The 17,500-nt window shown below is 41.9% G+C and overlaps 1 protein-coding gene across 9 annotated transcripts in view; it reads right to left on the reverse strand.

Moving 5' to 3' along the window:
* nfasca (neurofascin homolog (chicken) a) overlaps positions 1-17,500 on the reverse strand; it is a 176,029-nt gene that overhangs the window by 36,963 nt on the left and 121,566 nt on the right. For all 9 annotated transcript variants that reach the window (XM_080890554.1, XM_080890555.1, XM_080890557.1 and 6 more), the window contains 9 exons: positions 9,776-9,900; positions 7,323-7,367; positions 6,935-7,036; positions 6,392-6,589; positions 6,129-6,199; positions 3,296-3,518; positions 3,034-3,149; positions 2,378-2,588; positions 305-427 (listed from right to left, as the gene is read on the reverse strand). In XM_080890554.1, the coding sequence (XP_080746680.1) occupies positions 305-427; positions 2,378-2,588; positions 3,034-3,149; positions 3,296-3,518; positions 6,129-6,199; positions 6,392-6,589; positions 6,935-7,036; positions 7,323-7,367; positions 9,776-9,900 (1,214 nt within the window). The remainder of the gene's footprint in view (positions 1-304; positions 428-2,377; positions 2,589-3,033; positions 3,150-3,295; positions 3,519-6,128; positions 6,200-6,391; positions 6,590-6,934; positions 7,037-7,322; positions 7,368-9,775; positions 9,901-17,500) is intronic.

Below are 17,500 nucleotides of genomic sequence, written 5' to 3' on the forward strand. Positions count from 1 at the left end.
GCTGACTAAATACTTTTTTGCCCCACTGTATTCTGAATCATACCGAGTTTTCTAGCTTGACTCTAAATGGGCCCATCATTTACAAAATGGACAGGACAATGTATTGAACAAGATTTAAAACTCAAAACCTCCAACTCATTAGGAAAACGTTTACTAAGGTTTAAATGAAGTGATACACAGAGTGACGCTGAGGAGTCCACGCCTGCTGGCCTTTAGAAAAAATACAGCTTTAGGGAATGACAGAGTGACAACACAGCCATATTTTACATATTGCACATGAGTTTGACAAATAAGATGAGTTCACCTGTTTGGTACTTGAGCTGGTATCCAGTCAGGATGCCATTGGGCTCCAGAGGTTTCGCCCATTCCAAGTGGATCGTGTCCAAACTTCTGCGATTAATCTTGAAGAACCTTGGAGCGTCTGGAACTACAATCACAACAAAAGAGAAAAAACAGTGTGCAACATAGCAGCTACATGCAGTTTAGACACATGTTTGGACTGCACCAAGAAAAACTGCAGTGTGTGTTGTGTGTCTTAAAGCTTACATGCTTAGTCAGCATCATGGAACACAATGTTCAAGTTCTGACACAAGGTGAGTTCGTACCAGCTCAGTGTGCGTACTGGGCCATTGTAAGGTGTGCAACGTCGACAACTACTTTATTCCTTTCTGCTCCACCTGATGCTCCAGCCTACATCACATGCAATGGTGAAGTAGTTATTTGATCCAGTGCTGAATTTGTATGTTTGCTTACTTTCAAAGAAATGAAGTCTCTAATTTTGATGGTAGTTTCATTTTAATGGAGAGAGACGATCGACCATGTCACTGAGTGTAACAAGAATCTGATCCCCAACAATCCTGCCAGAATTCTGATTGCCTGTGTTCCCATGTGGCCAGATTACAAACCTGATTTACTCAATCAAAGAAATTCCTCATCTGAGCTTGTTATCTGTAAGAAGCACAGCTGTCCACAGAATGAATTTCTTTTATTCCAGCCTCTCCACCACAATGGGAAAGACCAAAAAGCTGTGCAAGGTTTTAGGCCTACACACGAGTGGAATGGGCTCCAAGACCATCAGTGAGAAGCTGTTGGTGTGACTGTTCGGAAAGAGAAGAAATATAAACTGACTATCAAATGAATCTGAATTTAAGGACAGATTGAACCACAATCACCAAGAACACCATTGGTACCACACTACACCGTAAAACAGGAGTGCCAAACATACGAGATCATTTACAGACTCGATGTGCAGTTCAGTATTGACAGTGACATCACATGAAGTGCATATAAAGTGTGTCTGAATGGCAGAGATGCAGACATGTGTGCATGTGGCACAGAGCCATGGCTCAGTGTCTGAGTGAGCTTGAAGCCGTTTATGATTCTGAACCACAAACAAGCTCAAACTTTGGACTGTTTTACTGATGAAAACCTCCATTATGGCCGTTCATACTCCTCACAGTCATTAAACAATGAACAGTTAACCTGTTGAACCCCAATGCCTCCAATACCAGGGATGAGAGGGAGAACATCTGGTTTAACAGGATGTACTGCCAGATTTGTTACTTAAATATAGACATGTGGTGTCCACAGACACGTCAACAATCTCAGCTAAAAGCTCACAGAACTATTTCAACAACCACCAAAGAGCTAAAACAGCAAACGATTAGAGAGCAGCTAAACAGATTCTGCAAAAAGATGTAAACACAAAGCGCGGATCTCCCTCGGGGACGTACATGGACTTTGCTGAAAGGAGACATCTCACAGTTTCCGAGCTTCAGGTTTTGTAAGTCTGCGACCAAAATTCTTCACAAAGGTAAGACAAGCTGATTTTGTCTTCCCTTTGCTGTCTTGCTTCCACCATGATAAAATTGGACTTCCTGCACAGCTCTGTCTCGTGGTGTTCCTTGAAAGCAGTTTCCCATCATAAATCTCTATTTTCTGCCTTATTTGTTTCTTATTACACACTTATTACCACTCTCGTTTCTGACAGTGCTGTCAGACACTGTCTTGTTTTTCTCCCAAGAAAGCCAAATTTCTGCTATTCAATACTGAACAGCAGAACATGAACTGAACTTCAACCCATTGTGGCATTAATGGGTTTTCTTGGAACACCCACCAGGTCCCCTTGCTCAAGAAGACACATGTACGAGCCTGTCTGGAGTTAACCAGTGAACATCTAAAAGAACGCCAAGCTATAGTCAAACACAGTGGTGTTTTTCTGGGTACACTGAGGGGCCAATGGATGGGACCATGTACCGTCAGATCTTAGACTGTTCATTTATTTGAAAGATGACCTTACAAATTCAGCACACGATCAAAGAATTATTTCCCCCTGTATAAACCTGTTATTTTTAGGGTGGGTGCACAGCATCCTCACCTCCTTCTTTGGTGGTAAATGCCACAGTGTTGCTGGGTTGACTCTCAAAGCGATTGTTGGCCACAACCATGAACATCTTGTAGTTCGAGTAGGGCGCCAGGTCGCTGAGCATGCCAGATGGTTTGGCCGTAGTGCTATAGAAACCTTTGACCTTCTTCTCCTTACTGACCACCAGACCTGGAACCTGGCTAGACTCACGCCAGTAGTATAACTGGGAAGCAGAATGGGAAGAAAGGTGTTAATAGGCGAGACGTACAGGAGATGGGAGGACATTACACAAGAGAAATTATCCAAAATTGATCATGAAAGATAATTGGAAATTATGTAACGGAATAACAGGAGCGGGACCACGCCTCCAAACACGCTCCCTCCGGTTCTCATCTATATAGGTTCTCCCAGTTCTGCAAGCCGTCGTTCTCGTTTACGTGCCCCACCCTCCCTTCTTTAACTTCTTCACTTCTAATTAGTCCATGGGGATCTGCCAGGCTGCCATCGCCAGTCCCCTTCGAGGCCTTCCCCAATCGCAGTTCAATTCGTGACCATGCATCACCTTTACCTACTAAAACTCTGTCAAACCTAAAATGAGGATGTGAAATGATGCGTAATGTACCAACTCTGCAGTTTGTTCTCATTAGAAAAACCAAAGGCAGTCTTACTCTATACTCCTTGAACTCTCCCTGGACAGAGTTCAGGTCCACAGGGTTCCAGTGGATGATAACTTTGGTGCTGTCAACCTTTGATACCCGCAGGTCAGTGGGAGCATCAGTGGGCTCTGAACACATCCAAGTGGACACAATATGTGTGAACAGTCAGCAGTATTTTCAAAACAAATTGTCAGTTTGGTTTTCACTTTTCCTCAGCCTCCACATGGGTTGCTCTCATAAATGAAAAGCTGCTTCGTAGTCAGGATTTACTTACTGTCTTCTCCAGAGTATCCAATGACCAGGTTAGACTCTGGTCCTGCTCCAAACTCATTCCTGGCCTGGATTTTGAGCTCATAAGGCACATAGATTTCTGTATTGTGGACCACATGGTTAGTCCCCACTGTGGTCAGGTTATTCCACTCCTCTTCAGCGTCTTTTCGTCTCCACCACACAATGTAGTGCAGGTTTGGACCATTTCTTTCCAGATCAAGGAGAGGCTAGAAAAGTCAACAGAGAGATGCGCCTGAATTTACACATATTGGCAGGACAAACGATGAGTTATACTTATCAAATTACATGTTATAACTGTTTGGTGGTTATATACATTTACTTAGACATTGGAAGTTTTGCATCTAACCTTACTGTACAAGGGGATAAATTCTGATTGGACACTTCCAAGCTTATTCCACAACATGTCGTGTTTATTTGTGAACATGTTGATACATTTCATCATATTTCTGTGCATTATTTTTGATTTATTTATCATCTTGTTTTTGGTCAACAAAAAGGAACGCTGTTAGATGAAGCAACATTTTATGGGGAACGTTTTATCTTGATGCAAGGAAATGTGAGAAAGTTGTGCAGATTCACTCTGAAACTGTGAAACATCCATGCAAATGCATTAAATAAGGCAAAAAGACAGAGTCTGAACCAGTGTTGAGTTTGTTGGCTAATAATTTTTGTTAATAAAAAGAAGATGAAAATTATGATGAAATGTTTTGACACTTTTGTTGACCAATAAAAATCAGATGACAGGAGAGATTAGACCCAATCAGAATTAATCAGCTTGTGTAGCGAGCGGGACGACTTTTGATCTCCTTGGGCAGAAAAATTGATCTCACAAGCTGAGAGAAGATGTGAAGGAAATCACAACATTTTGTAAACTATACAGTACCCCGGCAAAAACATGACAAACTTTTAGTTAACTGAATTCACTTCAGATTAAGTCGACGACAATCTTATAATATTTAGTCACCTAAAACAAGTTAGATGCCTAATTATGACTTAAACTAAAAAGACTGAAGCTAAATCCAAATTTGCTGACAGAATTAAGACGGGTACTGTTCTACTCTCTCAGGCAAGCTTTCTTTAGCTCTTCAGGCTTCTTGACGGACACTGCAAAGCTCTTCTTTGGATGTTAGCGCCCTTTAGTTTGATTCTCTGATCCCATACAATTTCAATAATGTTGAGGTCCAGGTTCTGGTAAGGCAAGGCAAGGCAAGGCAAATTTATTTGTATAGCACAATTCAACAACAAGGTGATTCAAAGTGCTTTACAGAGACATTAGAAACAAAAACAAATAAAAAGTATGATTTAAAATTGATTAAAACAAGCAAACAAACAAACAAACTAAACACACACATTTCACACCTGTTCGCGCGATCTGAACCCTTATCGTAAGGGGAGCTACCAGTCCTTCTGTGGACGAGCTACTTTCTATTTTAAATTCCCTGAATTTAAAATACTCTCTAGACCCAGTCTAGACCCAGCTGGGGAGCTACCCAGAGCTCTAAACCCACTTAACAAACAAACAAAACAAACAAAACAGTATATAAAATCAAACAGATAAAATCAGAACAGTAGATAAAATCAGTAGTTAAATGTAAGTTTTGAAATTTAAGCTTAAAGTGTGGATTTGGTGCTTTATTCAAATGCAGCTGAGAACAGGTGAGTCTTCAACCTGGATTTAAATAAACTGAGTGTTTCAGCTGATCTGAGGCTTTCTGGGAGTTTGTTCCAGATATAAGGAGCATAAAAGCTGAATGCAGCTTCTCCGTGTCTGGTTCTGACTCTGGGAACTGATAAAAGACCGGATCCAGATGACCTGAGGGATCTGGATGGTTCATACTGGGTCAGGAGGTCACTGATGTATTTTGGTCCTAAACCATTCAGAGCTTTATAGGCCAGCATCAGAACTTTAAAGTCTATCCTCTGACGGACAGGCAGCCAGTGTAAGGACCTCAGAGCTGGACTGATGTGGTCCACTTTTTTGGTCTTAGTGAGGACTCGAGCTGCAGAGTTCTGAATGAGCTGTAGTTGTCTGACTGATTTTTTAGGTAGACCTGCAAAGATGCTGTTACAGTAATCAAGCCTACTAAAGATGAATGCATGGACTAGTTGGTAAGGCACATGCATGACTGAAGGTGTTCCACTGTGGATCTCTCTCTATCCAGGTCCACACATTGGCTGTAAATGGTTCTTATATAGTGCTTTTCTGCTCCGCCTGAGCATTCAAAGTTCCCTGTGTTTAGTATCACTGTTGTACTGAAAAGTTGAGCTCTTACACTGAGACCATTCTAATGAGGCTTATGCAAATCCTAGATTGATCAACATAAGGTCCATCTGTTTGGTCCTGTGTCAGCGCAACACTACATTTTTTCCAATCATGTTTCTGTTGTAAATAGTGTTTTGGGCCTGCTGCTTTTACTCTTTTGTCCACTTTTGTGAAATAGACACACTGCACATCACGCCAAGATGTGCCACGTTTTCAGCTAATATCAACTTGTTGAAGCAAAAATACTGTTTTATGTCTGGCATACTGTTATCTTCGGCATTTTTCACTCTGCTAGTAACAAAATGCATAAAGATCCTATTTAACACTGCGGGGAACATGTGCCACCACACAAAACAGTCCTAGCTGCACCTTTGCACACAGGACTTTGTGCTTTCAGCTGACAGTGCTAACCACCAGCCTAAAACGTTTGTCATGGTCACCTGATTACACATCTGCATTCAGGTGACCCTCAGTTTCATTATACTGTTAACATGTTCTCAGTGCAGACTACACTGTCTCACTGATTCATTCCCCATACGAGACGTCATCTTACCTCCCAGGTGATCTCCATATTGTCCTTTCTGGACCCCCAACCCCGTAGGCCTTTGGGGATGGCATCTGGTGCTTGTTTCAACATAACAGAGCGCACTGACATTAACCAGAGTCAGCAAAGCTTCACACTTATTCAACTGCAACTGTAAACCTTTAGTGAACATACGTTTCCAAAACATTGTAGCTAATTTGAGTACATGTAAACTAATAAGACTGACCAATTGAAACATCAGAGGTCAGATGATTGCATGCGATGCTCCTTACCAGCTCCAGTGGTCTTGTACCGGGGCGAGGGGCGGCTGGGATCACTCTGACCTACTGAGTTGATGGCGATGACCCTGAACTGGTAGTTGACAAAGGGAGCGAGCTGCAGGATGACAGAGTTGAGGTCTCCAGGGTAAGATGACAAGTTCTGCCACCTACCCGGCTCCCAGCGGTCCTCTTCAAACTGGACCAAGAACTCTGAGGAGAGACAGAACTAATGAAAAAACCAAGACAGTAAAACCTGCTGCAGGTCTGTGAGTCCATGTGTTCTGGAAGCACGCCATGTCCCATCCATTTGTCCACTTCAGCTTGTTCAAAGATCCAGTATACATTTTACAACCTTTCAGTATCCACATGGATTATAATTTACCCAAATCCTTCAGTAATAGGATTTTGAGTTTAGCATCCATTCAGAATCAAGTCTCAACTGTGGTGACCTGAAACTAACTAGGCTACTTTTGCTTACACAGTCTCCCCAACAGGATCAGTTTCAAAAAAATAACACAATCCTGTCAGGATCCAGGTTGATGTGTGCCTACTTACCTGTGATGGGGCTCCTGTGCTCTTTTCCAGGGATCCAGGTGAGGCGAACGCTGCGTGCTGCTGGGTCTGACAAATCCAGATCCATGGGGGGGTCTGGACGGGCTGAAGAAAGACAAGACATGGCTTTGCTTGTGTCAGACACACAGAAACATGCATGCATTTGTAGACATGTTGAAGAACCTTTTTTCATCTAAAACAAATGACTCATTGGGAGCAGTGCAGAGAGTCTCCTCTCAGCATGGACACATAACACTGTCATCATAAAGGGTTCATACAAACAGTAAGACAAAGAGACACTAGTTTAAAAACAACAAGCACATAACAAATTAAAAACAGGACAGAGACAAACAGTAGATAACATAAAACTTCCAACTGAGCTGTGTGTTACCTGGAAGCAAGGCACTAGAGACTGAGGGGTTGAGAGTGGCCACCTCTGTGGGACAGGGTCAGGGAGCAGGAAGTGGGTACAAAGGTTAGAGTCTGCAGGTTAGTCTACAAGCCAATCAACAGCAAGGGATTAAGAATGCATTTAGCACACATAGTAATAAGGTAAGTTACACAGTTGTAGACAATCACATAATCACTGGTTTTACAAATAAAAATGCTCACACTGGTGACGACATGTGGATTAAAGAGTGCCTGCTATTATTTAAATACACACACGCACGCGCACACACACACAGATAAAGGTAAACACTCGTTGAGGCTGAGGTAAAGTAGCAGACTGTCCTGTGGCACCATGGCTACACTCATGAACGCTGCCCCCTACAGGCCGAGCAGGAGAGGTGCCCTCAGCTCACAGCTACAGTCTGTGATAGTGTGGCATTTGAAAGCAGTTGGTGTTCTTTGCTCACGAACACTTGAAGCGTGTTGTTGAAAGATGACATGTTTGATGATGGACTAAATATAGACTCTGAATAATAAATGGGTGCAGTCTGTCTGTGTTGTGTTTTCAGGAACACGATGCTGTTCTCCAACCAGTCCCAAAGACTCAATCAGTCTGTGTAGGAGCATGCCACTGGAAGCACTGCTGTACTTCTTTCAGTGTCTCACACACTACTGCTGAACTACAAAATGCTGTATGACTCTCACATCACAGTGATTTGTTTCGTTTTTACACATTCACTGTAAATATCTGCTTCGTACGTACAATGACTGTTTTCAGCTAATACACAGCACCGTGCATAAAACTGAAGCCTTGAAATGTGCTGAAGCTCTTTGTCACATCCTGACACCATCAAAGTGCAGGCTGACTAGTTTCATTCAAGCATCAGAGCCATCACAATGATCTGAAGCAACATGAACATGAAAGTCTAAAGTAACAGAAGGTCTTTCACCAAATGCAGTTTAGGGATGGGTATCGAAAACCGGTTCTTGTTGAGAACCGGTTCCCACTGTTTCAATTCCTTGGAATCGTTTGCCACTTTTAAAAACGATTCCCTTATCGATTCCAGTCGCCCCGAATGACGTCATCACGTTGAGTAGCGTCTTTTACCCAGTAGGAAACACGGCGCCTGAGCGGCACAGACGCTCAAAAGTTTGGTTACACTTTATGAGAAAGGATGACAACAGGGCAACGTGCAATACTTGCAAAGTAGAGATTTCATCAAAGGGAGGAAACACTACGAATATGCAAAAGCATTTGCTCAAAAAACACGCGATTGCTTTCAACGAATGTCGTGTTTTTGATCCGCTCCGGACTAGCGAAGCTCAACCCAGCAGCAGCGGTAGCGTTTCCACGTCCTCTCCCGTTAATACTGCAGGTAACTAATCAATTAGCATTGCATATTATGTTAGCGCGATTTACCTTATTACAAAACCTGCTATTACTGTGCGTTGCATTTAGATAACCATGATGAGAGAGACAGAGGCTGGCTGGCTCAGATGCTGGCAGTTCTCGCTGCAGTCTGCCGGTAGCGTCTCCTTTCAGGCCAGGATAGACGAATGTCACCGAGCAGGGACTGAGTTTGTGGTCAAAGGCTTGCACCCATTTGCCACAGCAGATGCCCCGATTTCACTTTGGTAAGTGAATGTGTTTAATTGTAGGCAGGACATTACTGGATATTCTTGTGTAATTGTTACAGAATAATTTATGTTAAACTTTGTTATTGCTACAGGAGAATATTTATTTTATTATTTTACATATACATTTTTTTTCCTGGGGACCCTGTGACACCCCATTGAAGAGCCGTAGGCTGGATCTCTTAAGATCTCACTGTTGGGTTTGTAAGGCCATGTTACTCCTAAATTTCTATCTTGTTCAAAGAGAAGATATAAAACACAGTTCTAAGCTAATCGACTTTAGTGTTCTCCTTTTTAAAAAAAAAGAATCGATAAGAGAATCGATAAAGAATCGAATCGTTAAACAGAATCGAAAATGGAATCGGAATCGTTAAAATCTTATCAATACCCATCCCTAGTGCAGTTACATGTGCAGTATGTATGCACACGTCTTCAGCAGCTGAAACCAGTGCTTTACATGTTTTAGCCATCCATCCATCCATCCATTCGCTTCCGCTTGTCCTTTTCAGGGTCGCGGGGGGCGCTGGAGCCTATCCCAGCTGTCATAGGGCGAGAGGCGGGGTACACCCTGGACAGGTCGCCAGTCTGTCGCAGGGCCAACACACGTTTTAGCCATGTCTGCCTAAATCCACAGCGTGTTCACAGGGGGCCATTGATTGTTGGGTTTCCTCTGTATGTATCATTGTAGGTCTGCCTTACTACATAAAGGTGACTGTTGTTGGTAAGTGTAAATGTAAGAGAAAATGACATATTTTAAGAGTACACTCAGAGTAATGAACTAATGAAACAACACAATGTCCAGTCTGTATGTGAGTGTACCTAACACAGTGAGGCGAGCAGAGGCTGAGAGCTGGTCTATCTCAGATTTAGCAGTGCAGGTGTACGTCCCCTCGTCACCCTCGTTCACATTGGGGATGGACAGAGACTCATCATCCTTCTTCAACCTAGGAGACAGATACAGAAAGGACTGTCATACGTGTAGTAACAGCACTGGAGCTAGTCTTTATTCATATTCATACAAAAACCAAAGAAACTCATTCCTGGAAGAAGAGTGTTCAGATTTCTGTTCATATGAACTGCCTGTATGCTGACAGGCATCAGAGTAGCCAGCATACAAACCATTTGGGTCCATGCATTTACTTTTGTGGGTTTACGTTTAAAAACAGTCCCAGTACAATCCATTGAACATTGTTGGATTTTAAATCAGATAATCCAGATGTGACTGAAGACTTTCAGCTTCGATTCAAAGGGTTTGACAAAAGTGCTGCATCAGCAGTTTCGGATATACAGGCTTTTTAAACAGTCTCATTTTCAGAGACTCAACACTAGTTGGAGTGTCAGGGAGCTTCATGGCCAGGCGAAGCTTCTTTATTCCAAGTGAAGTCAGGTGTTGGACTTTAATTGGGTAGCAAAGAAACGTGGATACAAGTGAAGAGAGCCACTATTAGGCTGGAAAAAAATCATGTCAGACAAACAGGAAGTAGTTTAGATCATGTGACATATTCTTTCAAACAAAAAAGGATGCTCTGGCCAGCTCAGCAATACCAAAAGACTGCAGAAGACAACTTAAGCCGATCATTTCAGCCTTTTCACAACATCTAGCCAAATCCTGAACAGAAGGAGACAGGCCTGAATCATCAGCCGAAAACTAGGCAAGGCAAGGCAAGTTTATTTGTACAGCACAATTCAACAACAAGGTGGTTCAAAGTGCTTTACAGAGACATTAGAAACAAAAACAAATAAAAAGCATGATTTAAAATTGAATAAAACAAGCAAACTAACTAACTAACTAATTAACAAACAAACAAACAAACAAAACAGATAAAATCAGTAGTTAAATGTAAGTTTTGAAATTTAAGCTTAAAGTGTGGATTTGGTGCTTTATTCAAATGCAGCTGAGAACAGGTGAGTCTTCAACCTGGATTTAAATAAACTGAGTGTTTCAGCTGATCTGAGGCTTTCTGGGAGTTTGTTCCAGATATAAGGAGCATAAAAGCTGAATGCAGCTTCTCCGTGTCTGGTTCTGACTCTGGGAACTGATAAAAGACCGGATCCAGATGACCTGAGGGATCTGGATGGTTCATACTGGGTCAGGAGGTCACTGATGTATTTTGGTCCTAAACCATTCAGAGCTTTATAGGCCAGCATCAGAACTTTAAAGTCTATCCTCTGACGGACAGGCAGCCAGTGTAAAGACCTCAGAGCTGGACTGATGTGGTCCACTTTTTTGGTCTTAGTGAGGACTCGAGCAGCAGAGTTCTGAATGAGCTGTAGTTGTCTGACTGATTTTTTAGGTAGACCTGTAAAGATGCTGTTACAGTAATCAAGCCTACTAAAGATGAATGCATGGACTAGTTTTTCCAGGTCCTGTTGAGACATCAGATCTTTTATCCTTGATATATTCTTGAGGTGATAGTAAGCTGACTTTGTTATTGTCTTAATGTGTTTTTCTAAGTTTAGGTCTGCATCCATCACTACACCCAAATTTCTCGCCTGGTTTGTGGTTTTTAGATGTATAGGTTGAAGTTCTCTGGTGACCTGTAATCGTTTTTCTTTGGCGCCAAAGACTATTACCTCAGTTTTGTTTTTGTTTAGCTGGAGAAAATTGTGGCACAACCAGTCATTGATTTCCTCAATGCATTTACCAAGAGCCTGTACAGGGCCTCGGTCTCCTGGTGACATTGTGATATATATTTGTGTGTCATCTGCATAGCTGTGGTAGTTTATTTTGTTGTTGTTTATAATCTGTGCCAGTGGGAGCATGTAGATGTTAAACAGAAGGGGTCCCAAGATGGAACCTTGGGGAACTCCACATGTGATACTAGTCTGCTCAGATGTGAAGTTACCTATTGATACAAAGTATTTCCTGTTTTCTACGTATGTTTTGAACCAGTTTAGTACAGTTCCTGAAAGACCTGCCCAGTTCTCCAGTCGTTTGAGTAATATGTTGTGGTCAACTGTATCAAATGCTGCACTGAGATCCAGTAAAACTAGGACTGACATTTTTCCACTGTCTGTGTTCAGACATATGTCATTAAACACTTTGGTCAGAGCGGTTTCAGTGCTGTGGTTCTGTCTAAAACCTGACTGGAAGGCATCGTAGCAATTATTCTGTTTTAAGAAGTAACTGAGCTGTTGAGAAACTGCTTTTTCAATGATCTTACTTAAAAACGGGAGATTTGAGATCGGCCTGTAGTTGTTCATTTGTGTCTTGTCAAGATTGCAACTGCTGTCTCCAGGTAGAAACAGCAGTGATACACCTGTTGCTGTCAGACCTGCAGGTATCAGGCTGTGATGTTCTCCTTTATAATGGACAGAAATATTTGGAGTGGCACAAATAATTTGTGGCATCTTCTTGAAGAACAGCTGATTGTTCTGTAAACAGTTTGAAATGGCTGTAAATAACTTTGTTTGCAAAACTTGTGCATATGATTTTAAAATTGACAATTTATATTTGCATTGAAAGTTATGAAATATGATTCATTAAACATGTTTGTGGTTGTTACGGTGAAAATATCACCTTTTCTACGGATTTTATGGTTTTTATCTGACTTTAGCTAAAGAATGTTAGCTACCGCTCGTCTGCAGCTTTATTTGAATGGAAAACTTCCACAACAGGCAAAAAAAAGCTTTTTGCTAAAAAAAAGATTCAGAGCAGAAGTTTTTTGCACTGCATTTTAAAATGAAAACATATTGCATTTATTTACAATTAAAGACACAGAGCAGAAAGTGTGTTACTGTTTTACATCCACAGACACACAAGAAAAGAAGCAGGCAACATGAGGTCAAGTTATGGCAATTTTATTTGTGTGTTTCAGTGCATGTATTTAGATTAGAGTTTTTAAAAACAAACAAACGTCCCAAGAAGAAGGATGGGGAGAAAGAAAGGTGGAGAGAGGAGGAAGAAACTATTGATGTCCTCAAACTCGATGCTGCTGGGTCAGTTCTTCCTCAGCAGTCTGCTCCAGAATCCCCTCCTGTCCTCGGCTTGCTTTGCTTTTGCCTTCAGTTCTTTTAAGGTTTTGTTGAGCTGCTCCTCGGCATCTTTAAATGTTTCTTTCAGCTGCTGTTCGGCCAGTTTCCCTTTGTGTTTGAGGAGCTCTTTAGCTTCCTTTTTGTGCTTTCGTATTTCTTTAAGTGCGTCTTTGCAGTCTTTCTTGGTCACCGCAGAGCCGCTCATTTCTTTCTTGAATGCCTTCACCTCAATTTTCTCTTCTGCAAGTTCTTCTTGCACTTTCATCAGTTCCTTCTTCATGTTTTCATTGTGACTCTTTGTATCTTCCATTTCTTTCTTTGCTTCCTGTGTTTTAATTTTCTCTTCCTCCAACACTTTTTGAGCTTCCAACAATTCTTTCTTCATATTTTCAATCTCATTTTCTGCCTCGTGGTTACGTTTTTTCTCCTCTTCAAGTTGTTGCTTCACATGCAGTAATTCCTTCCTTAGTGTTTCAGCTTCAGCCGTTACATTTGCAGCTTCTTGTGTTGCCAACTGCATTTTCCTTCTTTCCTCTTCAAAAGCTTCCTGCACCTCCTGTAATTCCTGAATCACATTTCCTGCCTCCTTCTTTGCAGTTTGATATTTCTTTTTGGCTTCTTGTGCTGTGCTTTTCTCTTCCTCCAATGCTTTTTGAGCTTCCAACAGTTCTTTCTTCATGTTTTCATTCTGGTTTTCTGCCTGTTGTTTTCTCATCTTCTCTCCTTTAAGTTTGAGACCCACATGCAGTAATTCCTGCAATACTACTTCAGTTTCAAACTGTGAATTTTTAGCTTCTCCTCTTGATTTTTCTGCCTCTTCTTTTAATTTGACATTTTCAGCCTGTATCATTTGAAGTTCTTCTTGCAGGTTAATCAGCTGTACTGAATTGTGAGGTGAAGCACTCGCCGATCCTCTTCTCGTTCTCCCCTGATTCATTTTGGCCTTTTAAACAAAGGAGCCAACGTTTTGTAGAGGAGTGAAGTGAAGTTTTCGATGTTTCTTCGTCAGCTGTCGTTTGTCCTGCACAGAGATGCTGCTGTAGATGTGTCTCTAGCTGTGTCTGGATACAATGAAACATGCTGGAACTAAGTGCTTGTGTTGCACAGTTCTACTGAACATTCCATTTCATGCATGCTCCGCCCACATGGTCAGGAATGTCAGGTGCTGCATGACCAAATGCTGCTCCCGTTGCCTAGCAATAACAGCTGTTTACTTTTTGGGGTCTGGTTCATTGTTTAATAAAGAAAACATGTCCAAGTATTGGGTGCTGAGGCTCAGCGCATATTCTAGCCTGCTGTGTGGGTGGGCAGCTAGAAATCACTGGTGGGCAACATGAGTGAGGAGAAAACTGGAGCAGCCAAGCAGGGAGCTGCAGGTTGCTGGTTTGAGTCTCTGTTCAGATGCTGGTGTCTCCTCTCTCTGAGATGTCTGCAAACAGTCCCAGATAAAACAATAAGGATAATAAACAAACACGTGACTAAAATAACAATTATGACTCTGATGTGTTTCATGTGTAGCAGGATGGCCTCTATACAGCAGTCGCTGCAAGCATCCACATCGCCACACTCACTTTTCTTTAAGCAGGCGTGCTGGGCTCCTCCTAAGGAAAGTTTGAAACTTCATTTCCTTCATGCTGGTGAACTTTTTACCAAATATTTTCATCAAAGCTTCTCCATCACTGACAGGGATTGTTTGGATCTTCACACTCATCTCCACCAACCCTAAAAAATGAGTCTCACTTTGCTCATATAATGCCAGGAGTGTCTCCATATTCCACAAAAGTCTGTGCAAACATGTAACAGTATCCCATATTCATAGAAATATTATTGATATTATAACAAAAGCTGTCACCAACACAATTGTCCCAAGTGCTTTTTTATTAGTTATTGCAAATGCTTGATTGCAGTTCTTGCTAGATGACAAAACCACTTATTAGGTTTAGAAGGAAATGACTTTTTCTACATGAGGTAAAGTTGGAGCTGTTTCCCCAAACTAAATGAAATCATCATTTAAAAAACTACAATCTGTATTTACTCTGAACATCTGTGTTAACATTTGGAAACATGTAAGTGTAACAAACATGTTAAAACATAAGAAATCAGGAAGGGGCATGTACAGGAATTTCTTTTACTTATGTATTAATCACATTATTTTATTGTATGATACCTTGGTGCCACTGGATTTTAACATGTCTCACACTCATACAGTAAGACAAATGGCGGGGGTGTAGTAAGGAAGTTGGGGGAAGCAGACAGCTCCACAGGAAGAGTCTTTTGTGTCTTCGAGGACTCTGGGAGGTAGCAAGGGAGTGTGAACCTTAAGGTGTGAAACAGCTGTGTACTGCCTTTTGTTCCTGGAGAAGGTATTTCACTGAGAGCCATGCTGGGCTCAGACTCTGCTGACCGTCTGTCCCGCGGTCATGCAGGGACTTCATCAAGCTTGGTTGTCTGTTCTTTGTGTGTTTGATTAATACAGTTTGTCAAAATGAAAACATGACTGTAGATTCAGACACGTGAGGCTGTGCTGATGAGACCAAACAAGGCAAATAAACAGTTTTAAAGGTGAACTGTGGGCAACGGCCAATTCTACCCTGGAGCCCAGAGGGTTACACGTTATTTTTTAAAGTAACGCAATAGTTACTTAATTACTAGTAATTAATTACTTTTAGAATCTTGTAACTCAGTTACTAACTCAGTTACTTTTTTGAAGAAGTAACTAGTAACTATAATTAATTACTTTTTCAAAGTAACAACGCTGCTGATGACACCACCATTATCGGTCTGATCCAGAATGACGATGCGTCTGAGCGGAGGTGGATCAGCTGGTCCACTGGTACAGACTGTGGAGAAACTACCGGATGCTCCGCCCTCTCGCCATCCTCAACAACAGTCTGTATGTGAGGACCACTTCACATCACAAAAAGGTGGATCCTAAGGAATCTGAAGTGATCCACCATGTGCAGAACAAGGCCCAGATGAGGTTCGTCCTGTGGCAGCTGTGAAAGTTCCACAGGAGCTGCTGCCATCACCCGCTCTGTGTTGTGCACATGGATGAGTGTCTCAGCTACGTCACTCTGATAAACACTCTGAAGTAACCACTGATATATCATTAGCACACTGCACAATTATAGTTATTTTATTTATATAAGTTGCAAGAAAAATAACTACTCAAGTACAGTAACAAAGTATTTGTACTTCATTACCTCCCACCTCTGAGTATAGCCAGCTGCTCCTCAGGAGAAATGAGTGGCAGCTCAGTCAGCTTATTTTAAACCATTTCCCAAGTCCATGTACTTCTGTTAGTCTATAAACCATCATCATATATAACGTGTTGGCCTGCTTAGCAACAGTTGTGTTTCTCAGCCATGTCTTAAACTCGTCGCACCTTCTGCAGCTACACACTCAGCCTCGCTCCAGCTGACAGTGAAGGCTGTTTGGAACAAACCCGCTGACTCAGGGACCCGAACCTTTACCCTTCACTACAAATGCTTTATACATAGCTACTGGGGAAGAAACAGTGGGTAGGTTGGAGTGATATGGGTGGGGGCACTCCCCAACGTCCCAGTACAGCATTTGTAATTTAATGGACCCATCGAAACCACTAGAAAGAGACTCTGATCCTTTATTGACACACGCTGTAGAGATGAAGGGGTTAAAGGATTCACCTTCCCTTTGGCTCATTCAAACTGACTCAATTGTTGCCAAGGCAACACTTTTGGTTGTTTGAAGGCAATTGGTCTGCTCATTTTCTAAATGTGCCACTAATTAACCATGGATGTTGTGATGTTTACGGAACTTTTATTTTGAAAGGTCGAATGTAAGGCGGAAGGGGGTTATAAAAAAAGGAGACAACAGAAAACGGTAGATGAACAAGTTAGCGCTGCAGACTGTGTTGCCGCTGCAAGCCTGCGAATTAAAGAATGGTACTAAGAAATACTGAAGGTGTCATCATTAATGTTTGAGGCATGCAAACATTACAGATGTGTTCTGCTTTGGGTCTTGAAGAGTCATTGTCTGAACTATGAATCACCTGCATGTCACAAAACTGAGACTAGATTTTTAGTAACAGAGCCTCACTACAATTCACTGCTACAACTACACACCAATCACAGCACTGCAAACCACACCCAGGCCACTTTACCCTTGTTAAGGAATATATATATATTTTCTTAGTGCTTATTTTCTGATTATTTTGTTTATGCATTTTAATAACAGGCCAGCTTTGACTCACACACCAGTTGCTCAGCCAGACTGGAGCTGTGCAGAGCTGCAGAGGCGGTATATTAAGAACAGGAAACAGATGCAGACAGAAGAAGTGAAACTAGGCAGAGGGTAGCGCACGTAATCACTCCACCAGCAACACACACATCAAGTAAGGCCAGAGGTAAAGAAGTTGTTTGGATTGAAACTGTGTGCGACGTGCGAGTGCCAAAATAACAGACTATGATGTACGCATCCGGCTTAATGCTCCAGACCTGCCGATGCTTAGCAGCGTGCACATCCCCTTTCCGGAAAGTAATGATTGAATAAATTGATTATAAATACTTTGACCACTCTGCGTCTTCTCTG

The sequence above is a fragment of the Rhamphochromis sp. 'chilingali' genome (genome assembly GCF_963969265.1).
Source record: "Rhamphochromis sp. 'chilingali' genome assembly, chromosome: 9".
NCBI lineage: Eukaryota > Metazoa > Chordata > Actinopteri > Cichliformes > Cichlidae > Rhamphochromis > Rhamphochromis sp. 'chilingali'.